Source organism: Dipodomys ordii, unplaced genomic scaffold (genome assembly GCF_000151885.1).
Source record: "Dipodomys ordii isolate 6190 unplaced genomic scaffold, Dord_2.0 Scaffold44, whole genome shotgun sequence".
Classification (NCBI taxonomy): Eukaryota; Metazoa; Chordata; class Mammalia; order Rodentia; family Heteromyidae; genus Dipodomys; species Dipodomys ordii.
Window position 1 is genome coordinate 8,026,363 of NW_012267260.1, and position 23,654 is coordinate 8,050,016.

Genomic DNA, 23,654 nt, shown 5'->3' on the forward strand with positions numbered 1-23,654 from the left:
GGTCAGGAGGAGTCAAGCTTTAGAAGATGGGCCCCAGCTGCTGACAGGCCTCCAGGATATGTGAGAGGGGATGGATGGTGCCTTGTCCCCCTCTGGCTCTGGAGGGCCCCCCAGGCCTGCTCAGACCTCCCTCCCCCAAGCAGCTGGGAGGAGGAGGGGAAGCCACAGAGGGCCTCACAGGCAGGAGAAGTGGCGCCAGGACTCCAGGGTCCTGCCACATGGCCACCACATGTCCCTGACAACAGTCCACAGCACCTTCTCCTTGGGTTGTGGGCCTCCTTCCCATCCCCCAGATAGATGCCTTCCTCCAGGCCCTGCTGGAGTGGGTATGAGCTAGGCACAGGAAGAGGAGAGAGATGCAAGAATCAACAGTTCTCCCTTGTCCCTCCATCATTGCCTCTCCCTCCTGTGAAGGCCCCAACACAACCCATGTGTCCTGCCCTCATCAATCAGGACTCAAGCAGCAGAACGGTTACCTGATTCTTTTATTTAAGAAATGTGAAATACATGGACCTGAAGTGAGGCAGCAGAGGGGATGGGACAAGAGAGGCCAGGGCAAGGCAGATTGGCTGGCCAGACCCAAACCCTCTGGCAGAATAGCCTGAAGCATCTCTGAGATGCAGCTCTGAGATGCATCCTTGCTTTGTGCCCACCTTGGGAACCTCAGAGCCAACTACTCTGGAGGACTCCAGGGTGGGGCTAGCGTGTCCTGAGGGTCTTTCCTAAGGGAGATTCCTGAGGAGGGAGCCGAGACCCTACAGGCAGCCGCAACCTTCTGGTTGCACTGCTCCCCCTTCACTGTCCCAACTTGGGGTGAGGAGTCAGGAGCACTGGGGAATGCTGTGAGGCCTGTGTGGGCCCAAGAGGCCTTCAGGAAGACAAGTTGAATGTCAGCTACTTGAAGAGAGGTCCATGGTGCTGGCACTGAGGCCCCGGGAGACCTGGAACAAAATACCACACCACCTGATCAGCCTAGGCCTTCCACCCTCCTGATGACTATCTTTGAATCCTTCTAACCCACAGCTGCAATCTGCTGAAGCTAGCATTGAGCCTATAACCTCAACCTCAAGCTCTGGGGCTTTAGTCAACCTCTGCTAGGATTCTTCCAGAAGGCCAAGAGGAGTCATAAGAATAATGGCATTACCAGGCACCAGTGACAGGCTACTCAGGAAATTGAGATCTCAGGATGGCAGTTCAAAGCCAGCCTGGACAGGGAAGTCCATGAGACTCTTCTCTCCAATTAACCACCAAAAAGCAGGAGGTGCAGCTGTGGCTCAAGCCTTGGACCGGGAAAAGCTAAGGGACAGCACCCAGGTCCTGAGTTCAAGCCCCAATACTGGCACATGCACGTGCGCGCGCGCGCACACACACACACACACAATATTGGCATGTACTCTGAATGAGCTGACACACGAGGTCATGTACCATTGAAATATTACTGCTGTTTTCTCGAAGAGAGATTAAGTAATTCTTTTTCCTTTCTCATCACCTCAGTTCCCAAAGTGAAGAGTGAGGTGGCTGCCGAGAAAGAGAAAAAGCAGCTAGCATCCCCAAAGCATTCTTGGCTTATTTATAGCCTCCAAGAACCACTTTAGAGAACGTCAGTTCCCACTCTCCTCCTGAGAGACCTGCTACTGTGTCTAGTACTTGCCACTCCAACACCACACGGTTGGCCTGCTTCCTCGAGGACTCCAGTTTCCTGGCTCACCATCCCTGCTTTTCCCGGACTCCCGCTGGGCTTGTCTGGGTGCCGGCAGCCCTCTCTCCCTGCACCCCTGTGCTCACTGCCCTGCTCTTACCTGGAGGGGTGCCGCATTGGGTTGGTTCAGAAAGTTCAAGGAAGCTGCTCGCTTCATGTTGCTGCTACAATGGAGAAAGAAAGAACTGAAATGTCCTGTCTTCTGAGTAGTCCTAAAGTGGGGCTTTGTAGGCGTTGCCACAGAAAATCAAACCCGTGCCTTCCCACTGTTTCCTATTTCTCTTCTCCACACCAGGTACGATCATCAGCTCAGGGACCTGCATCCCAGGTTGCCCATTCTGCCCAGACTCACCATGGCCACCTCATTGACCTCCTCCATGGGTCTCCCCAAGACACTTCTCCAGAGATCAGCAGCCAAGGGGAATCACAGACAAGGGCTTGCTTGCCTGCTCTGCCCTAGCTCAACTTCACTGTGTACCTTGAGGGCCGAGGCTCAGTCCCCTGGAGCTTCCTCACCAGAAGTTCGCTGCTTCTACGAAGGACATCTCGGATCTTGCCCAGAGAGCCACTCCTCTGCAGGGTCCCACTGCCATCCTGGCAGAGAGAGGGGAGTGATGGGGGCTAAAGGGACCCCGTACGGATCACCTTCTAAGTCCACTCCATTTATTCCGTATGTGTCCACGTCCCCAAAGTCTTAAGTGAGAACAGAACCCTATCAAAAGCCAGCGTGCCTGAAGGGGTAGGCTAACTGGGAAGGGGGATATGAACCCCCGTGTAACTTGCATGAACCTAGAGAATGGCCCACTTAGAGCCTGCAAGACAGGGTGGTAAAGACCAAGGAGCAATGATCACACTTACCCCTGACCACTCCACAGCCACAGAAGCATCATCACCTCCCTCGAATTTCACACTGTCCCCTCCCTCCTGAGAGGTCCTCCTCCCCTCACCCTCTCCAAGCAGCTCTGCCACCTTCGTTTGGCTGATAGGATCGGTGCCCTGGAAGGAGAAGGAAGGAGCAGGGACTTCCTTAGCTCCTTGGGATGGCTTTCCATCTTTCTTTCACCATCAGCCCTCACAAGGACAACATTTTCCCTTACTTATGGCATCCCGGCATACGACTACTAGCAACATTCACCTTTTCTGTTTACAGTGCATTCCTAGATGCACATACGTGTAATTTGAGCCAGGGCCCACACTGAAGTTTTACAACCTACTAATCAGTAGAGACCCACAATTTGAAAAATTCTAACTTAGGGCTGCACCCACATCACCCATGTCAAAGGGAAGGGTTTCCCCTTGCATGGCCTCATTTTTTTTATTTTTCATGGCCTCATTTATTGAAGGGAATCTTGAACTCCGTGGCCTGACTGCAAAGGTCAGGTTTAGAGGAAGAACACGCTTAGAACCACCACACCACAGCACAAGATTGCCTTGCCTGCCTCTCCCCGCCATCCTCCCCATCAGCCTCTCCTCTTATTCTTAGAAATTCACAAGAAGCCTCAGCTGTCCTTTGTCCCCAGAGTCCTTCCTTCATGGACCTCTCACCTGTTTCCGGGACCGCAGGGCACATTCCTCCAAGGTCTCGGCTGCTTCCAACTTTCCCTGGCGTCTATACAGAGCTCCCAGGTTTCTCAGAGTAGTGTTCACTGTGGGGCTATGGGAGTGCAAGCCAGGAAAGCAGGAAGAATGGTTCAGAAAAGAAAGCAGGGAAGAATTGGGGGGAGGGGGGAGTGTGCGAAGCAGAGCTGGGGGCAAAGGGTAAAAGAGTACAAGGTCCTGGAGGCTGGAATCAGGGCTTAGATGGAAGAAGGCATCCTCAGAGGCCAAAGCGCTCATCTCTGGCAGCTTACCTGCTCACTTTGCAGGCCTTGTACCAGCCTCCATACTCAGCATAGGGTGTGCCGCCCTCATGGTGCCGGCTCTGCAGCAGAAGGAGAGCCAGAGATGAGAGTACACAGATGCTGGGGGTGGACTAGCCTGGGCCAGGGTGCAGCTGGGGCTGGGGTAGGAAGTGAGTGCAGTAGCTGGATTAAGGCCAGGAGCAAGGCAGAGGCTCTGGGAGCCTCAAGTTCCCCAGGCGTGGCACCCCCACTCACTTTGCTCATTTCTTCCCGCTCTTCTGCATGCATCCAGATGGGCTTATGGTCATCTGTGGGTGATACATGGGGTAGGAGGTTAGAGGAAACACTGTTGGACAAAGCCACAGAGCAGCATTTCCATACGTGCATGTAATATACTGCAGTCATATTTACCACCTCTGTTACTGTTTGTTGTCCCCTCCTCCTCCCTTTTTCCTTTCCATTCTACCTCTCTAATGGATGGCTTTGTTTGGTTTAGTTTTGTTTTGTTTACCCCCAGCTTCCCAAAGTGAGAGAAAACCCATAACATTTATTTAAAAAAAAAAAAAGCCTCATCTCAGGAGCCTGAAATCTGAGGATTATGGTTTGAAGCCAACCAGGAAAATCCTTGAGACTTTTATCTCCAATTAACCACCACAAAGTTGGAAACAGAGCTGTCACTTCAGTGGTAGAATACTGGCTTTGGGGCCAAAAATGCTTAGGGACAGTGCCCAGTCTGAGTTCAAGCCCCATAGTACCACCACCACCACCACCACCACCACCAGTCCCCCCACGCAAAAAAAAAAAAAAGAAAAGAAAAGCAGAGTACCATGCCTTATAATTCTAGCTACTCAGGAAGCTGAGTTCTTAGGATCATAGTTGGAAACCAGCCCAGGCAAAAAAAAAAAAAAAGTCCATTAGACTCATCTCCAGCTCATCACCAAAAAGCTGTAAGTAGCCTTCAGCAAAAAAGCTAAAGGAGCTAGGCACAGTAGCTCATGCCTGTAATCTAGCTACTTAGGAAGCTGAGATCTAAGGATCTCGGTTCAAAGCCAGCCTGGGAAGGAGAACCTGTGAATTTTTTTTTTTCCGGTCATGGGACTTGAACTCTGGGCCTGAGCCCTGTCCCTCAGCTCTTCAGCTCAAGGCTAGCATTTTCCCTCTTGAGCCATAGTGCCACTTCTGGTTTTCTGGTGGTTTATTGGCAATAAGAGTCTCACGGACTTTCTTGCCTGGGCTGGCTTTGAACCGTGATCCTCAGATCTCAGCCTCCTGAGTAGCTAGGATTACAAGCTGAGCCACCAGTGCCCAGCCTGTGAAACTCTTTATCTCCAGTTAGCTACCAAAAAAGTTGGAAGTGAAGCTATGGCTCAAGTGGTAGAGCACTAGCCTTGAGCAGAAAAGCTAAAGGACAGTGCCCAGGCCCTGAGCTCAAGCCCAGTACCAGCACCAAACAAAAATCAACCACAACAAAAAACAGAATCACCAGCTCTGCTTCTGTCTGTTTCCACAGACACTTTCATATTTCTCTTTCCAATAAACTTCTCTTCTGCTCACAAAACAAAACAAAACCAAAAAAACTGGACCCAGGGGCTGGGAATGTGGCTCAGTGGTAGAGTGCTTGCCTTGCATGCATGAAGCCCTGGGTTCAATTCCTCAGTACCGCATAAACAGAAAAGGCCAGAAGTGGCGCTCTGGCTCGAGTGGTAGAGCACTAGCCTTGAGCTGAAGAGCTGAGGGGCAGTGCCCAGGCCCAGAGTTCAGGCCCTATGACAGGCAAAATAAACAACAACAAAAAACTGGACCCAGGGGTCAACAAGACTAGGCTACAGTGGTCTGTTTCTCCCTGGGAACCCACCTTTGGTCAACATTTCTTTTCCTCCTCAGGCCTTCACCACTTACCATCCACAGACCCAAACTCCTGCACATGGGCACGGGTCAGGATCTCTTTATATAGAGTCTCTGCCTCTGCATATTTGCCTTGTTTCAGGTAACAGGAAGCCTGGCAGGTGAAAGGCCAAAACATAGGAGCAAGAAATGGAAGGAGACAAGACCGTCATCAGTCTTGAGTAATTCCACTTCTTGGTATCTATATGACTTTCCCCAGAAACCCTTGCCACACTGCTAACAGCCTCTCAGGAGGCTCTTGAACTTCTACCACAGGGATGAAATGGTGACTTCTTCAAGCCCAAAGGCAGCCCCAGAGATAGATATGGTGTAAATGTCCCTCCCCCTCTCCCATGATGCTTTTCAGTCCCTTCTTTTCCTTCCAGCCACCTAATCCCTTCTTCCCTTACCAGGTTGTTCTTGGTCCGAGCTACATTAGGGTTGTCTGGCCCAAGCTGCCCTTCATAGATGGCCAGTGCCCGCTGGTAATAGCGTTCCACGGCCTCATACTTGCCCTGGTTTTGGCACAAGAGGGCCAAGTTGTTCAGCTGCTTTGCCACGTCTGGGTGGTCGGTGCCTAGAACCTGGCGAGGAACAAAAGAGGCAGGTAAACAGCTATGACGATGTGTGTGGGGTGCCCTGGCATACAAGTGTGGGTAGCAGAAAGAAAGGAACACAGGACAAGAACTAGAAGTGTAGCCCAAGTGGTAGATAGAGCACTTGGGTAGCAAACCAAGGTCCTGAGTTCAAACCCCAGTATCACAAAAAAAGGAGGGAGAGGAGGAGGAAAGGGGTACAAAGCAGGGAAAAAGGGGTTAGAAAAGAAAGTAGCAAGGAAGGGTATTAGCAGAGGAGAGGATGGAGAAGGGTCAAGAGGGAGGGTATGGCTACCTTTTCCCGAATCTCTAGTGCCCGCTGACACAGTGGCTCCGCCTCCTTGTATTTGCCCCTTTTCCCGTACAGGACAGCCAGATTGTTGAGTGTGGCTGCTACCTGCAAAGCAAGGCCGGACTCTGTCACACGCTGGTGCTTCAAAGGACAGGAGAACCTGGTTTCTCCCACACAGACCAGCGTCCAAGACAAGATCAAGAGCCTAGCCAGAGATTGGGAAGGGAGACTGCTGATGGGTCCCAGAGCCCATGGGGATGATAGCGCCCTCTAGGGAAATATTTTTATTTCATTCCATTAATTAACTTTTTTATCCACTGTGGGGCTTGAACTCAGATCCTAGACACTGTCCCTGAGACTCTCTGTGTTCAAGGCTAGCGCTCTTAACATTTGAGCCACGGCACCACTTGTGGGTGTTGAGTGGTTAATTGGAGATAAAAGTATCATGGAGGGCTGAGAAGGTGGCTCAGAGGTAGAGTACTTGCCTTGCATGCTCGGGGCCCTGGGTTCGATTCCTCAGCACCACATAAGCAAAAAAAGAAAAAAGTCGAAGTGGCGCTCTGGCTCTAGTGGTAGAGTGCTAGCCCTGAGCTGAAGAGCTGAGGGACAGCGCCCAGGCCCAGAGTTCAGGCCCCACGACCGGACCAAAAAAAAAAGTATCATGGAGCCAGGCGCCAGTGGCTCACGTCTGTAATCCTAGCTACTCAGGAGGCTCAGATCTGAGGTTCTTGGTTCAAAGCCAGCCCGGTCAGGAAAGTCCATAAAGACTCTTATCTCCAATAAACCACCAGAAAACCGGAAGTAGCACTGTGGCTCAAACGGTAGAGTGCTGGCCTTGAGCTGAAGAGCACAGGGGCAACACCCAAGCCCAGAGTTCAAGTCTCATGACCAACCAAATTAAAAAAAAAAGTATCATGGGGACTTTTCTGACTGGGCTGGCTTCCAATCACGATCCTCTTCAGTAGCTAGGATTGTAAGTGCGAGTCACTGGCACCCACCTTATTTTTATTTGGTACTGGCCCTGAGACTTGAACTCAGGGTCTGGGTACTGTCCCTGAACTTTTGTGCTCAGGGCTAGCACTCTATCATTTGAGCCACACACCTCCACTTCCGGCTTTTGGGTGGTTAACTGGAGATAAGAGTCTCACAGACATTCTTGCCCTGGCTGGCTCTGAACTGCAATCCTCAGCCTCCTGAATAGTTAGAATGACAGGCATGAGCCTTTTCCACTGGGTTTGGGGGATTTTTTTTTAAAGTGTTAGAATTAAGGAGCTATTCAAAGGGATTACAATTCCAAAAGTTAGGTAAAGAGTATAATGCTTCTTGGACAACACCATCCCTCCCTTCGTTCTCCCTCATTCTCCTCTAAGGGGATTTTTAGAAAATTTTCAAGTGGTTTTTTTCGGTTGCCTATTACTAATGGAAAGGCAAGAAACCTACAGATGTTCTGCATGTGTGGGACAGCTCTGCCAACTTCTGAAAGTCTTCCAGACAACCAAACCCGAAGGAAAACCTTTGACATATTGGTGGCATATCAAGATAGGACTCATTTCCAAAAATAGAGTTTCTCATTTTATTTACTTTAACACTCCACCATTTATGTTGGTATGCTATATCTATTGAAGATTATTTCTCTCCCCCTCTCTCTCTCTCTCCCTCTCCCTTTGTGCCAGTCTTGGGGCTTGAACTCAAGAGATTGTTGCTGAGGCATAACTGGAGATAAGAATCTCAGGGACTTTCACTTTCCTGCCTGAGCTAACTTTGAGCAGCAATCCTCAGATCTCAACCTCCTGATTATAGGTGCTTATATTAGAAATTACTTTTTTTTTTTTTTTGGTCAGTCATGGGGCCTGAACTCTGGGCCTGGGCGCTGTCCCTCAACTCTTTAGCTCAAGGATAGTGCTCTACCACTTGAGCCACAGTGCCACTTCTGGCTTTTTCTGCTTATGTGGTGCTGAGGAATCGAACCCAGGGCCTCACACATGCAGGGCAAGCACTCTACCACTGAGCCACCTTCCCAGCCCCTACTCTTACCTCTTTTTATCCCAGTCCTAGGGCTTGAACTCAGGACCTGGGCATGTTTCCTGAGCTTCTTTTTTGCTCAAGGCTAGCATTCTGCCATTTTAGCCACAGCACCACTTCTAGCTTTTTGTTTATGTGGTACTGAGGAATCAAACAAGGGCTTCATGCATGCTAGGCAAGCACTCTACCACTAAGCTACATTCCCAACCCTCAATTACTCTTCTTGATGGGCATTGGGAGCTTGTGCCAAAATCCTAGCTACTCAGAAGGCTGAGATCCAAAGGATCATGGTTTGAAGAAAAGCCTGTAAGACTCTATCTCCCAAATAACGACCAAAAAGCCAGAGTAGAGGCATAGCTCAAAATGGTAAAACACCAGTAAAGCAAGTTACTTAAGTATGAGCTCTGAGTTCAAACCCCATATCTGACAAAAAAAATAAAAATAACCAGCCAGGTGTCGGTGGCTCATGCCTGTAATCCTAGCTTCTCAGGAGGCTGAGATCTGAGGATCGCGGTTCAAAGCCAGCCCGGGCAGGAAAGTCCGTGAAACTCTTATCTCCAATAAACCACCAGAAAAAATGGAAGTGGCGCTGTAGTTCAAGTGATAGAGCACTCACCTTGAGCTGAAGAGCTGAGGGACAGCGCTGAAGCCCAGAGTTCAAGCCCCAAGACCAACCAAAAAAAATAAATAAATAAAATAAAAATAACCATTGCAAAAGAGGAATGGAGATGTGGCTCAGCAGTAAAGCACCTGACTAGTAAGCAAAAGGCCTTGTGTTCAAACCCCGGTACCACACAAACACAAAAGGGAATTATTGAGGCTCAGAACTGAGAACCAGCAGGCTTACTGATCAGAGCCTGGAAGGAAAGAGTGATCGTGACTCCTTCGTAAGCAGCCCTGGTTAGTGGATTGAGGATCCAGATGGAGAAGCTAAGAGATCACAAATGAGTAATACAGGAGGGGGAAGTACTGGGGATACTGACTGCAGGGTGGTCTCGGCCCAGCGTGCTCTCCCGGATGCTGAGGGCATCATTCAGCAAATGGGCAGCTTCCTTGTACTTATTCTGGTCCCTGAAGAGGATAAAGTGACAGATGTTACTCTGAGTTACCCTAAACTCCACCCTCCCCTGCATAGCATCTCTTTCTTTCCTTCCCTCTGGAAAGACTGAAGTACAGCCGGACACTGGTGGCTCCCACCTGTAATTCTAGCTACTCAGGAGGCTGAGATCTGAGGATTGCAGTTCAAAGCCAGTCTGGGCAGGAAAGTCTTTAAGACTCTTATCTCCGATAAACTTCTCAGAAAAAGCCAGAAGTGGTGTTGTGGCTCAGGTGTAAGAGAGCTAGCCTTGAGCAAAAGAAGCTCAGGGACAGTGCCCAGGCCCAGAGTTCAAGCTTCAGGGCCAGCAAAAAATTAAAATTTACATTAAAAAAAAAGACTGAAGTACACTTAGAAACTGGAGACACACAGCCTGGCATGGGCCATCAGAGGCCTTCACTGGCACACTACATCAGACTACAGAGCATGTGCTATTTCCTTTCCATTTATTTATTTATTTATTCATTTTGGCTGGTCCTAGGGCTTGCACTCTGGGCCTAGGCACTGTCATCAAGCTTCTTTTGCTCAAGGCTAGCACTCTACCACTTGAGCCACAGTTCCACTTCTGGCTTTTTCTGTGTATGTGGTACTGAGGAATTGAACCCAGAGCTTCATGCATACTAGGTAAGCACTCTACGACTAAGCCTCTTTCCCAGCCACGCCTCATTCCCAGCTAGCATGTGCTATTTCAAAGGGAGGTGACAGTCTTAAAAAGCAAAAGACAGAAACAAGTCAGGCTGGTGGCTCACACCTATAATCCTAGCTACGCAGGAGGCTAAGATATGAGGATCATGGTTGGAAGCCAGCTCAGGCAGTAAAGTCTATAAAACTCTTATCTCTGATAAACTACCTTAAAAAAGCTGGATCCATGTCTCAATTGGTACAGCACTAGCCTAGAGAAAAAGAAGCTCAGGGGCTAGGAAGGTGGCTCAGTGGTAGAGCGCTTGCCTTGCAAGCCTGAGGCCCTGGGTTCGATTCCTCAGTACCACATAAGCAAAAAGAAAAAAAAGCCGGAAGTGGTGCTGTGGCTCAAGTGGTAGAGTGCTAGCCTTGAGCTGAAGAGCTGAGGGACAGCGTCCAGGCCCAGAGTTCAAGCCCCACGACCGGACCCAAAAAGAAAAAAAAAAACAAAGAAAAAGAAGCTCAGGGACAGCACCCAGGCCCTGAGTTCAAGCCCCAGGACAGGCATAAAAAAAAAGAAAGAAAAAAAGAGAGAAGGAAAAAGAAAAAGAAACAGAGAGGGGTAGAAACCTCTCCAAAGGAAAATTAGAGAAGCAAAGAGTCTGAGAAATGAGTGTTTTGAGTTCAAAGCTTGGGTATAGAAAATGCAAGAGTTCAGGCTGGGAAGGTGGCTCAGTGGTAGAGCACTTGCCTTGCATGTATGAGGCTTGGGTTCAATTCCTCAGCACCACATAAGCAGAAAAAGCTGGAAAGTGGCACTGTGGCTCAAGTGATAAAGCCTTTAGCTGAAGAGCTGAGGGACAGTACCCAAGCCCCCACCAGGCCCCACAACCAACAACAAAAAAAAAAGAGTTGCGGCACCAGTGGCTTACACCTGTAATCCTAGCTACTTAGGAGGCTGAGATCTGAGGATCAAGGTTCAAAGCCAGCCTAGGCAGGAAAATCTGTGAGACTCTTTATCTCCAATTAACCACCAGAAAACCAGAAATGGTGTTGAAGCTCAAGTGGTAGAGTACTCCCCTTAAGCTGAAGAGCTCAGGGACAGCACCTAGACCCAGAGTTCAAGCCCCACAACTGACAACAAAACAAAAGAGTCCTGGTCCTAGAGGGAGCAATCTTGTGCCGTACATCCAGGAAGCCCAGCTGGCAGGAGAGGTACCCAGTGGAAAAGAGGAAAGGAAACCAAAGGGGGGGCAGGGGAGAGATGTGAAGGGGATTCTGGGTGGTGGAGGAGGGCGGTGCTCACCTATACACCAAGGCGAGGATGTTGAGCATAGTAGCAACATCAGGGTGGCCGCGGCCCGAAGTGCGCTCCAGGTCTTCCAGGGCTTGCTTGCAGAGCGGCACGGCCACTTCATAGCGACCTTGAGCTGCGTACTGGATCACCAGGTTGTGCAGTGTCCGAAGCCTTGCTGGGATCTCATATCCACCCTGCTGGGCTGCTGCAGCGCCCGGCCCACGGGACACTAATCCACCCGCGAAAGTGAACAGGACACTTATGCAGAGGGCTCATCTGCCCTCTGTACTCCTCTTGTCTGTTCATCTAAGAAATGCCTCTGACATGGTTCTTTTTTTTGTGTGTGTGTGGGGGGGGGGTCTGGTCGTGGGGCCTGAACTCTGGGCCTGGGCACTGTCCATCAGCTCTTCGGCTCAAGGCTAGTGCTCTGCCACTTGAGCCACAGCGCCACTTCCAGCCTTTTTCTTTTTGCTTATGTGGTGCTGAGGAATCGAACCCAGGGCCTTGAGCATGCAAGGCAAGCATTCTACCACTGAGCCACCTTCTCAGCCCCTGCCATGGTTCTTTTGTATGCGTGTGCGTGTGCGTGTGCGTGTGTGTGTGTGTGTGTGTGTGTGTGTCGTGGGGCCTGAACTCTGGGCCTGAGCTCTGTCCTTCAGCTCTTCAGCTCACGGCTCTACCACTTGAGCCACAGCACCACTTCCGGTTTTCTGGTGGTTCATTGAAGATAAAGAGTCTCACAAATTTTCCTGCCTTGGCTGGCTTTGAACCTTGGTCCGCAGATCTCAGCCTCCTGAGTAGCTAGGATTAAAGGTGCCCGGCTTCTGCCATGGTTCTTTCACTTGCTCTCTTGTCCTATGTGCCTATCACTCACTCCACACACATCTACGCAATAAGCATAAGCGGGAGGGGGTGGGAGGCCCTGTCCCCACTAGGAAAGGTAAGAACAAACCAGGCACCAGTGGCTCATGCCTGTTAATCCTAGCTACTCAGGAAGCTGAGATTTTCGAATCACAGTTCCAACCCATGTAGACAGAAAAATCCTTGAGACAAATTTTATCTCCAATTAACCAGTAAAGAGCCAGAGGAGAAGGTATAGCTTAAGTGGTAGAGTACCAGCCTTGAACACAAAAGCTAAGCAAGAGTACATCTCCGCCCTCTCCATGGGGAGTGGAAACCCTATTTCTGGATGGTGAGCACCTATGCACAATGTGAGCCACAGCTGGGGCCAGCCTCCTCCCGCGGAGCCAGCCTCCAGCCTCCCTCATCACCCTCCAAATCCAGAGGCAGACTCACAGCCATTGCTGGCATCCTCTTCCTCCTCATTGGGGAAAAGGTCATCCAAAGAATCCTTGGTGGTATCGCCCTCCTTCTCCTCCTTGGACGGAAGAAGCAGCATGTTAGGTCCCAGCAGTTTCTCTAGGGGTCCCTCTAAGTCATAAAATCACTGATATGTGGGATCTAGGAAAAGACCTTTGTTTCTGCCTCTGCACACAGGAAAGGAGGGCATCGGGCCCAACCAAGCTCAGGCCTCTCTGGTTTGTCACACCAGGGATGTTTTGGACAAAATCTCAAGACTTCCCCTTATTTTGCATCTAGAAATTTACCTTCCTAACCACATTCATTCTCCAGTCTCCCCCTCTCCCGCTGAACTCATAATTATAGCCCCATGTTCGTCCCTATGTGTTTACATTGATTACATGTCTGTTCTGTCTCTCCAGATGGGAGGGAGTGTGTCTGATCTCACTGACACATAACTGAAGTGTCTAGCCCAACCTTGGGCCCATCATCTGCCACTGCTTATTCTAGTCTTAGTGCCCAACCCTTGCTGTCTTACCCATTTTCACCCTGGAAAAATGTGCTTTACCTGTTAGGAACTATAGCCTAATACAAAACCCTTTCTACAAGCATCACCAGTGTGCCCTATGCAAATGATCACATTCCCTAAGACAGATCATCTCTCTAGCCCTGGAGCCTCATCTGTGATAACCTTTCCCTAATCTAGAAAGTTCCTCTCCCTCTGATCATCCTTTAAAACAATCCCAACTTCTAATATACTCATATGAGCAGCCCAACAAAAAATACTATCCAAGCTGGGTGCCAGTGACTCACACCTGTAAGCCTGGCTACCCAGGTGGCTGAGGCCTGAGGATCACTGTTTGAAGCCAGCCTGCGCAGAAAAGTCAGAGAAGCTATCCAATTAACCAGCAAAAAGCCAGAAGTAAAGCTGTGACTCAAACAGTAGAATGCTAGCCTTGAACACCAAAGCCTAGAACCTGAGTTCTAGCCCCAGGTCTGGCACACACACACAAAAAAATACTCTTTAACCCTGTGAATCCTTCTCAGCTCTGGGGAACCTTATCACCTTGGCATTCCTCTCATGCTGACTGAACCACTCATCCAGAATGAGTACTTGCTACTTTGGGTGGTCACCTACTTGTTCCCCTGTGTAAGCCTAGTTCCCTAAAGATGCTTTGTAAACTTGAGAAGGTAAGAACTCTTTCACTGCTCTTGCTATCTCCTCTGCACACTTTCCTGCACTATATTAGGCACAGAGACACACATATGGCTGTTCACTAAGGGTTAAATTTCATGTAATACGTGGGTCTTGCTTTCCCTAACTGTAGCACTTAGGGTTGGGATCAGAACGGTCCAATCCCTTGTCTCTCTCCTCTCAAACATATAACAATCTGCCCCATTCACCAGGAGCATACTTAAGTGTCTGGAACAAAAACATTTAACTGATTGGATGACTCATTATTTGCCCCTCCCCCCATCATTGTCACCTGGCACTGTTGCCAGGACTCCAAAAAGGAATTCTGCCAGATGAAGACAGGTTGGGGATTCCTGCTGGCCTTGGAGGATACTGGGCAATGGCCCTGATCACGGTCCTGGCTGCCTGTCCCTCCCCCACTCCACCTCGGGATGCTCACCGCAGTGTGTCCCTCCTCATCATACTGCCGCAACTGCCCCAGGAATTCCAGGTGCTTCTTTTCCTCCTCGAGCTGAGCCACGGCCTGTTCACTGCGCTGGAGCCTCTGCTGAGTGCCCGCTAGCTCATCCCTGAGCCACTGGTTCTCCTGGCAGAGCCGTCGCACCTGAGCCCGCAGCTTCTGCTTCTCTGACTCCACTGTGCTCAGGTGGCTGGCCAGGGCCAGCATCACCTAGGTAGGAAGATTACACTGTGAGCCTCAGTCCTCTAAGTGAGAGTGTTCAGCACAGAGAAGCCAGCAGGTAGGAGTAGCAGCAATTAGTATACCTTCAAAAGATCACCTCATTGCCTGGGCTGACTTTGACCTGGGATCCTCAAATTTCAGCCTCCTAAGTAGCAAGGATTACAGGCGTGAGCCACTGGTGCCCAGCTTCTTGGATTTTTTACTGTTTCCCTTTATCCATTCTAGTGCAGCCATAATGGCCCATGCTGTTCACTGAACTCACTAGGCAGGCCCCAATTCAGGGCCTTGTTCTTTCTTTACTCTCTGCTTAGGACCTTCATCTCCTGTATTCCCTTTCCCTCAACTCTTTGTTCAAATGTTATCCTTTTGGGGAGACCTTTTTTGGCTACCCTATCTAGTTTTGTACGCTCTTCTTCCTAGTCCCCTTCCCTGATTTATATTATCTTTTTTTTTTTTTTTTTTGGTCAGTCCTGGGGCTTCAACTCTGGGCCTAGATGCTGTCTTTGAGCTCTTCAGCTCAAGGTGAGCACTCTACCATTTGAGCCACAGCACAACTTGCGGTTTTCTGGTGGTTACCTGGAGATAAGAGTCTCATGGACTTTCCCACCCATGCTGGCTTTGAACCGTGATCCTCAGATCTCAGCCTCCTGAGTAGCTAGGATTACAGGTGTGAGCCACTGGCACCCGGCTACATTTCTTTTTATCCTTAACAATTATCACTGGCATACTGAACCATTTACTTATTTGCATGCTGTCTGTTGCTCCTAGCTAGAATGTCAGTTCCAAGATTGCAAAGATTTTTATTGTTGTGTTCAGTGATGTATCTCTAGGGCCTCTGAAGAGTTTTGGCATATATACATGAATGAATGAATGACAGTATCCGAGACAAATTATCCCAATGACCTCAAAATTCCAGTAAGACCAACTCTCCTCTCTGCACACTGGACTACTTGGCACCAGTCCTGCTCTCTCACCTGCGCCTCACTCAGCCCCAGTTCGATGTTTTCCATAGACCTGCGCAGCTGCCGAGCCTTCTCATGCACCAGCCCTTCCTCATGGCCTCCCTGCTGCAGACACTCAATGGTGTGGGACAGGCTTTGCAGCACAGCCTGGTGCTCACTGTGGAGGGCCTCCAGCCCTTGGCTCACCAGCCGAGTGCTCCCCAGGATCTCCTCTTGGCTGAGCCGGTGTCCTGTAGGCTCATCCCGCTGCCCCAATACCAGGCCAGACATCCTGGCCAGGGGGACTTCTGGGCTGGGGAGAAACAACAGTAGTCAGATGGGGTAAAGATGAGAGGATGGTGGAAATCCAAGGGAAGGAACAGGAATATGGGGGACCCTGTGGTTGAGTTGGAGAGAGGGTATGACCAAGTATAGAAAAAGCCTGCACCACAGAACACAAAAGGTCAGGTGAGGGAGAGGAATTGACTTGAATGAAAGAATTCTGTAAACAAACAAAGTTGCTTGGAGCTAGCAGAAGAACGTAGTACTTAAGAACAAACAAAGGACTTGAAGTGTAGCTCAAGTGACAAGTGATAGAATGCCTGCCTAGCAAGTTCAAGGTCTTTATTTCAATCCTCAGTACTACAAATAAACGGAGGTGGGGGGGGGGGCGACTAAACAGCCAAGTGTAGTGGCTCTAACCTGTAATCCTAGCTAGTCAAGAGGCTGAGATTTGAGGATCATGGTTCAAAGCTAGCCTAGGAAGGAAAGTCCATTACACTCTTATTTCTAATTTACCACCAAAAATCTACATGTTGAGCTGTGAACTCAAGTGGTAGAGTGCCAGCCTTGGCAAAAGAGCTAAAGAACAGCACCTAGCCCTGAATTCAAGCCCTAGTACTAGCACAAAAAGCAAAAGCAAACAAACAAAAACCCAGGAATTAGAGAACTTGTTCTAGAAAAAGGAAGGGAGCACTATAAGGATCAAAGAGGATGTGGGGAAAGCTTCAAAAGGGAACAAGCAGACAGGAATTTCAGGAATTGTGCAGAAATTTCAAGCAAAGAAAGAAAGGAATAGCTAGATCAGGGTAAAAAAAAAAAAAAGAAAACAGTCTTCATCACAGGAATCAGATGTAAGGGTTCCAAAAGGTTTGAGGTCTTCAGTCTATGTCACCTGTCAAACTAAGCCCAAAAATGGTCTCCTCTGTTCCTTTCTCACTACCCCTCAAGCCCATGCTTCCCACGCCCGACAACGCAGGTTGTCTTCCTCCTTCCTCAAAGGTGCTTGCTTGGTTTCTCCTCTTTGAAGTCCCCTTACCAGTATATATAGAGCTGAGCACTCGGCTAAGTTGTCAGGCCCAAGCCAGGAAGGAGCACTAGGAGCGAGGAATTCCGAAAGATCAGCCCGGACAAAGTCCAGAAGTCCAGCGGTCCCACCCTTCTCCACCACCGAGAGGACCTGGCACAGAGCCCTGCCCCGGACAAACACCCTCCCAGTGCCTAAAGATCTTCAGAGACGACCAATATCCCACCTTCTTCCTTAACCCAACTTCCCACTCAAGGTCCCGGGGAGCTACTTTCTCCCCAGAAGAGGGTGAGAGACAGATTTAATCGGAGACCTGAGGCAGGGGGCGTGTTCGGGAAAGGGTGAGGAGGAAGACCTGGTCACTCCTAGCCCAGTAAACAGTCATGGCTTGGTCACCACCACCTACTAACAGGCCTGAGAAGAATCACCTTACGGTGCTTCCCAAGGGCCTGACGGTCAGGAAGACTGGGAAGTCTGCAGAGCTTCTGCCGGGTCACGGGCAAAGGGGGAGCCCGAAATGGTCTCCGGCATCTGGGGCTGCCGCACAGGAACGCCCGAGTTGCTAACCTGCCCTGGGGCCCAGGGTGGAGACAAAGTGAGGTAGACTGGGGCCCAGGGGAGGGAAGCGGGGGTGAACGACCGAGGCCCGCGAGGCCCCCACAGCGGACAACCCGAGGTCACGGAGGCCAGCCATTGCGTCGGGGGCGGGGCAGGCCGTCCGTCCGTCCGTCTGTCTGAACGTTGAGGGGCGGGGATGAATGGCGAGGGGCGGAGTTTTCGAGACTGGAGTTTTTGTGAGGTTTAGCGGAAGGATTTGTTTATCTGTCCAAAAAGTGCAGGATAAGAGGTGCCTGAGACCTTGGACCTCAGTCCCGGGGTCGCCCTCAATGACTCACCTGCAGTCTGTCGATCTGGCTGTCGTCTTTGCCGGTACTGCCCCTTTAAGATCATCATGGCTGCCGCTCGAGGCAATTGTTTTGACGGCTCCGAGGGGCGGGGCCGGCTCTCCGGTCACGTGGTATATACATCGTCCGACGATTGGCTGTGGCTACGTTCTGGGGGGCGGGACGGGAGCGGCCTCCTTTTACGGAATTTGGACCGCGACGCTGACCGGAACGATGACGTCCTCTCGGAGCGCCAGGCAGTCCGGGGAAAGGTGGTGAAGACGCGCTGAAGCGCGAGCAGCCGGCCACCCCATGGCTCTGCGGGCCCTGACCCGCGCCCTGCGCTCTCTGAGCCTGGCGCCCTCCGCTGTTTCCGCCCCCGTTCCTAGTGTGCACCCTGCAGCCCAGGTAATCCGCCTCACCCAGAAAGGAGCCTGATACCTGTAGAGAGGGCGGTCAGGGGTGGGGAGTGGAGGATGCCGGCAATCCCTCCTGGTGCTGCTCTCTCATAGGGCGAGACTCCTCACACGAGATATTGGTGTGCAAATGCATATGCAGACCACAAGTTGTACAGGCATCGCGTTGTCTACGATTGCAATGCAAGGTATTAGGAATAGGCCTTTCAGATGAGCGCCTTTCAACCACTGTTAGGTAGTCATTCCTATTTCACAGGTGAGAAAAACTGAGGAACAATCTAATGTCAGTCTAGCTTCAAAACCTGTGGGTGTATGTGTGTGTGCGTGTGTATGCTGGGGATTGAACTCAGGTACTGGCTCATGATAAGCACTATTTCTACCACTGAGCTAGAGCGTCTTCCCCAGAGCCCGTGCTTCTTTTTTTTTTTAAATTTTTATTTTATTTGTGAACATACTGTACAGAGGAGTTACAATTACATGGGCAGGATAATGCGTACATTTCTTACCAAGCATTGCAGCCTCCTCCTTTGTTTACCTTCACATCCCTTCCCAGCCTCCCCCCCCCACCCCGCCCAGCCCGTGCTTCTTAACCATTATGACCCCTACAAGCATGAGCTACTGCTGAAAGTAAAGAATGCAGGCAGGACCAGATGCCAAAGATAGAGATCTCAGGAGAAGATATCCTCAGGCCCAGTGTGGGCAACTGTGAGTCACCGAAAACTCAATCTTGCTTCTTTAGATTTTTCAAGCTGATGATTGCAGAGTTTGGCAGGCCAATCTATTCTATGAAATCCTGGAAACACAAAGAACAAGACAGAAATCACTTCCCTCCATTCATATGTGGGAAACTCCTGGAACCATAATGAAGAGGGCAAAAGGCATAAGTATTAGTGACAGTGTATGGATATGTGGAAGTTACCAACTCTGGAGAAGGGAATTATTCAGGGAAGGAAATGCTTCCTGGAGGAGAGATTAAGTCAAATTTGGGAAATGACCAAGAGAACACATTGTAAACATGCCTCAGAGGTGAGAAGATTGAATGAGGAGAGGCAATCAACACACATATATTTGGATAAACATTCAGTACTGGTATTTAGGCAGGCTAGGAAGGGTGGAGATTTTGGTCAGCTGGTCTAGAACACTTCCAAAAAGAAAGTACATTACAAGCTAAAGTTGGTCTGGGCCCTTCGATTTGGTTCTCTGATGTTTCTCTTTCAGTTAGTTCTCAAGTGAGAGAGTTTTTGTTTGGGGCTTTTTATTTAATTTTATATTGGTACTGGTGCTTGAATTCAGGGCCCTTTTCACTTTTTCACTCAAGGTTAGCACTCCACCACTTGAGCTACCCCTCTACTTTGGGCTTTTTGCTGATTAACTGGAAATAAAAGTCTTACTGATTTTCCTGCCGGGGCTGGCTTTGAACCAAGATTCTCATATCTCAGCCTCCTGAGTAGCTAGGACTATAAGTGTGAGTCCCTGGCACCTAGCCTGAGAGATTTCTTTTTATCCTTAGGTGATTAGTAATGTCCTCCTTCAGCTGCCATCTGCCTCTATGTTGCTCCCTTGCCGTCCGGTGCTTACTTCTGCGAGCCTTAGTGCCAAGTTTGTGTCCTGGAAGAGTCGTACTACTTACACTACTAAACCAGTGAAGATGAGGAAGTCTGGAGGTCGAGACCACACAGGTGGGAGAAAGGGTCTGGGGTCTTAAGTAGTAAAGAAAAAGAACATGCTAGGACCATAGATGTGTATAATAAGATACTTTGAAAAGTGGCAGAGGCATATAATTAGAAAACATACATCCTACGTTATACATGTAGAACATCATTAAAACTAGACTGAGCCGGGCGCTGGTGGCTCACGCCTGTAATCCTAGCTACTCAGGAGGCTGAGATCTGAGGATCGCCGTTCAAAGCCAGCCCGGGCAGGACAGACTGTGAGACTCTTATCTCCAATAAACCACCAGAAAACTGGAAGTGGCGCTGTAGCTCAAGTGGTAGAGCGCTCGCCTTGAGCTGAAGAGCTGAGGGACAGCGCCCAGGCCCAGAGTTCAAGCCCCACGACCGACAAAAAAAAAAAAAAAAAAACTAGACTGAAATAAAAACTAACAGACAACTGGCTATATATAGCAAGTGTCTTGCATTTTTCTTCATACCTATCCAAATTTACAACAGTTGAAATTACGTATAATTTAGAGTCTTTTAAAACTTACTGAATTCTGTAATTTGAAAAGAATTTACAGGATATTTTTTCTTTTGGTTCTGAGGATCAGATTTAGAGCACTTGCTACAAAGACTATACCATTGAACGATATCTGAGACCTTGTGTTTTTATTTGTTTTTGTGTGCTGGTGCCAGGGCCTGACAATCTCACTCTACTTTTTCTTCACAGCTGGCACTCTACCATTTGGGCTACACCTTCAGTTCAGCTTTTTTGGTGGCTAATTACATATAGAGTCAAGTAGATTTTTTTCTGTCCAGGCTTGCTTCACATCTCAACTCTCAGATCTCAGCTTCCTGAGCAACTAGAATTACAGGTGTGAGCCACTGGTTCCCAGTATTTATTTTTGTTTTGTGAGTCTCACTATGTAACCCAAGCTGGCCTCAGAACTCATAATCCTCTTATCTCTACCTCCTGAGTGCTAGAAGAATTCTATTTTTATCAAGATCCATATAGGTGTTGCCTTACCACCTTCCCTATCATGCTATGAAAATTTTTTCACTTTCTTATTCTTCCCCATCTTCCCCAATGTTGGGTATCAAACCACAGGCCTCAGCATTAAGATACACCCCAGCCCTATATGATTTTCTTTTTGTGCCATAATATTGGGAAACACTATTCCCTGAACAAGTCTCTTCCCAGTGCTGGGAATGGAAATGGTCTGACTGGATCTTGTCTCTGACTGTCTTGACTACAGGCCGCATCCGAGTGCATGGTATTGGTGGAGGCCACAAGCAGCGTTATCGCATGATTGATTTCCTGCGGTTCCGGCCGGAGCAGGAGACCAAGCCAGGACCCTTTGAGGAGAAGGTTATTGTAGTCCGCTATGATCCCTGTAGGCAAGTTTGGAACCTGGGATGGTGATAGTGTGGTATGAATGACTGGAGGGTAAATTCCCAAACATGGGACTTCCTTGATGGTTTGCTCCCTTGTCCACCATCCTGAACAGGTCAGCAGACATAGCTCTGGTTGCTGGGGGAGGCCGGAAACGCTGGATCATTGCCACAGAAAACATGAAGGTGGGAGATATAATCCTGAATTCTAACCACATAGGCCGAATGGCAGGTGAGAGGTAGCTACCAGATGCATGGGCTTGGGATTTCAAAGGTTCTAGTGCTGATGAAATTCTGTCTTTTAGTTGCTGCTCAAGAAGGCGATGCACATCCTCTTGGGGCTCTGCCCGTCGGCACCCTCATCAACAATGTGGAAAGTGAGCCAGGCCGAGGAGCCCAGTACATCCGAGCTGCAGGTATGGGGAAAGGGTCTCCCCAGGTCCCATAATTTGGAACACTAAGGAGTACTGAAGTCGCAATTCCTTGGACGTATGGGTCTACATCTAGTCCACTGGTAGAGTGGAAGAGAATAAAACTAGGGATATGAGCCAGAGACCAGTGGCTCACATGTATAACCCTAGCCACTCAGGAGGCTGAGATTGGAGGATCAAGGTTCAAAGCCAGTCTGGGCAGAAAAGTTCTAGAGACTTTGACTCCAAAATAACTTTTTTTTTGTCGGTCATGGGGCTTGAACTCTGGGCTTGGGCTCTGTACTTGCGCTCTTCAACTTAAGGCGAGCACTCTACCGCTTGAGCCACAGTGCCACTTCTGGTTTTCTAGTGGTTTGTTGGAGATAAGAGTCTCAGGAACTTTCTTCTCCAGGCTGGCTTTGAACCACGATCCTCAGATCTCAGCATCCTAAGTAGCTAGGATTACAGGCATGAGCCACCGGTGCCCAGCTTCAAAATAACCTTTAAAAAGCCAAGCTGCAGATATGCATAGCTCTAGTGGTAGAGCAAGCAATCTGAGCAAGTGCAAAACCTGAGTTCAAACCCCGGGATTGCTGGGCACTTGTGGCTGATACCTATAATAGTAGCCATTCAGGAAGCTGAGATCATAGTTTGAAGCCAGCCTACACAAGAAAATCTGTGAGATTCTTTGTCTCCAATTAACTACCAAAAAGCTGGAAGTAGAGCTGTGGCTCTGGTGGTAGAGCACTAGTGCCTTGAGCACAAAAGCTTAGGGACAGCACCCAGGCCCTGAGTTCAAGCACCAGGACTGGCACAAGCAACAACAACAAAATAACCCCTCAGTATTACAGGGTGGGGAAAGGAACATAAGGATGATTGTTGCTTGCTGGGGTTTTTGACGTAAAATATTGTATATGCTGCCTTCTCTATTGTATCTGCTCCTAAAGGGCAGAGCAAGGATACAGGGGTATGCCTCCCTGTGGAGGGTGGCAAAGCTGCTTTTCCCTTCCCCAGGGACTTGTGGTGTGCTGCTGCGGAAGGTGAATGGGACAGCCATTATCCAGCTGCCCTCTAAGAGGCAGATGCAGGTGAGTATGAGGTGATAGGTGGGTGGAGCAGCAAAGGGAGAATCTTTGGAACGTAGCTCTTCACAGGGCCTCCTGCGGCACCTGTCCTTTGTCACGCGTGACAGAGCATGCTTTGTCAGGCAGACACCTTAACGGAATAAGTAGAAATACCTCTTTTCAACCCAGTTCCTACCCTAGGATCCCACGGCTTGGATTCAATACACCCTGCTCTCCCTCTCCTCTGGCCCACTGAAGATAAGGCTCCCAGCAAGGGTTGTCAGTAGAGGGTCTCCCCCACCCCCCCTCCCCGCAGTGCATCCTCTTCTTTCTCCTTTAGGTGCTCGATACGTGCATAGCAACAGTAGGCCGAGTATCTAACGTGGATCATAACAAACGCGTCATTGGCAAAGCGGGTCGGAACCGCTGGCTGGGCAAGAGGCCTAACAGCGGGCTGTGGCACCGCAAGGGAGGCTGGGCTGGTCGGAAGATTCGACCACTGCCCCCTATGAAGAGCTACGTGAAACTGCCCTCTGCGGCTGCCCAGGGCTGATACCCATGGACTCATTTTAATAAAGTGCTCCCCCATCTTTATCTGCTAGTGGCTTTATTCTTATTTTTTTGTCCGCCGCGGGGCTTGAACTCTGGGCCTGGGCGCTGTACTCTAGGCCAGCGCTCTACCACCTGAGCCACAGCGCCACTTCCGGTTTTCTGGAGGTTCATTGGAGATGAGTCTCAAGGACTTTCCTGCCTAGGCTAGCTTTGAACCGCGATCCTCAGATCTCAGCCTCCTGAGGAGCTAGGGTGACAGGCGTGAGCCGCCGGCGCCGGCTAGTCTTTCTTATTTTATGGGGCGCACAGACTTGGTCAACCGAATAAACGGGTCCAAGAGAGCGGAGAGCGCGGGAGGCGGTGGGGAGCTGCGTGATCTCCGCGGCCTTTTCCCGGTGGGGCCGAGGGAGCACCGGAGGCGGGAGGCCCGAGGGAGGATCCGGAGGAAGAGGAAAGGGCGGCGCGCACGGCCGGAGGCGGCTCCGCGCCAGCCCCGCCGCGGTGGCACTC

At 49.8% G+C, this 23,654-nt stretch overlaps 2 protein-coding genes across 7 annotated transcripts; one reads left to right on the forward strand and one right to left on the reverse strand.

The window, feature by feature from the left end:
• Positions 1-467: 467 nt before the first annotated feature.
• Klc4 (kinesin light chain 4) lies at positions 468-17,752 on the reverse strand. Of its 5 annotated transcripts, none has more exons than XM_013019191.1 (16): positions 17,668-17,752; positions 15,499-15,778; positions 14,282-14,512; positions 12,645-12,726; positions 11,358-11,577; positions 9,318-9,405; positions 6,316-6,417; positions 5,835-6,008; positions 5,440-5,539; positions 3,796-3,848; positions 3,550-3,620; positions 3,245-3,353; positions 2,558-2,695; positions 2,178-2,293; positions 1,800-1,863; positions 468-941 (listed from the first exon to the last, which is right to left on the reverse strand). In XM_013019191.1, exons 2-16 carry the CDS (start codon positions 15,754-15,756, stop codon positions 891-893), a joined length of 1,857 nt encoding a protein of 618 aa, XP_012874645.1. In that variant the 5' UTR covers positions 15,757-15,778; positions 17,668-17,752; the 3' UTR covers positions 468-890. The 5 variants fall into 5 exon arrangements, with proteins under 5 accessions (XP_012874645.1, XP_012874644.1, XP_012874647.1 ...); XM_013019190.1 differs by having other exon boundaries at positions 15,499-15,773; positions 17,668-17,728; XM_013019193.1 differs by lacking the exon at positions 17,668-17,752 and adding an exon at positions 17,200-17,275.
• Mrpl2 (mitochondrial ribosomal protein L2) lies at positions 17,290-23,184 on the forward strand. Of its 2 annotated transcripts, none has more exons than XM_013019197.1 (7): positions 17,290-17,371; positions 19,582-19,750; positions 20,983-21,124; positions 21,235-21,350; positions 21,424-21,534; positions 22,543-22,616; positions 22,933-23,184. In XM_013019197.1, exons 2-7 carry the CDS (start codon positions 19,621-19,623, stop codon positions 23,143-23,145), a joined length of 786 nt encoding a protein of 261 aa, XP_012874651.1. In that variant the 5' UTR covers positions 17,290-17,371; positions 19,582-19,620; the 3' UTR covers positions 23,146-23,184. The 2 variants fall into 2 exon arrangements, with proteins under 2 accessions (XP_012874651.1, XP_012874650.1); XM_013019196.1 differs by lacking the exon at positions 17,290-17,371 and adding an exon at positions 17,866-18,063.
• Positions 23,185-23,654: the final 470 nt, after the last annotated feature.

Coding starts and splice junctions, on each gene's coding strand:
- Klc4 (XM_013019190.1), bottom strand. CDS start 17,725: ATGATGATCTTAAAGGGGCAGTACCGGCAAAGACGACAGCCAGATCGA. Junction 9,406..11,357: donor ATCCTCGCCTTGGTGTATAG/GTGAGCACCGCC, acceptor TATCCTCTTCAG/GGACCAGAATAAGTACAAGG. Junction 1,864..2,177: donor ACTGAGCCTCGGCCCTCAAG/GTACACAGTGAA, acceptor TCTCCATTGTAG/CAGCAACATGAAGCGAGCAG.
- Mrpl2 (XM_013019196.1), top strand. CDS start 17,968: ATGGCTCTGCGGGCCCTGACCCGCGCCCTGCGCTCTCTGAGCCTGGCG. Junction 21,351..21,423: donor CCACATAGGCCGAATGGCAG/GTGAGAGGTAGC, acceptor TCTGTCTTTTAG/TTGCTGCTCAAGAAGGCGAT. Junction 22,617..22,932: donor CCTCTAAGAGGCAGATGCAG/GTGAGTATGAGG, acceptor TTTCTCCTTTAG/GTGCTCGATACGTGCATAGC.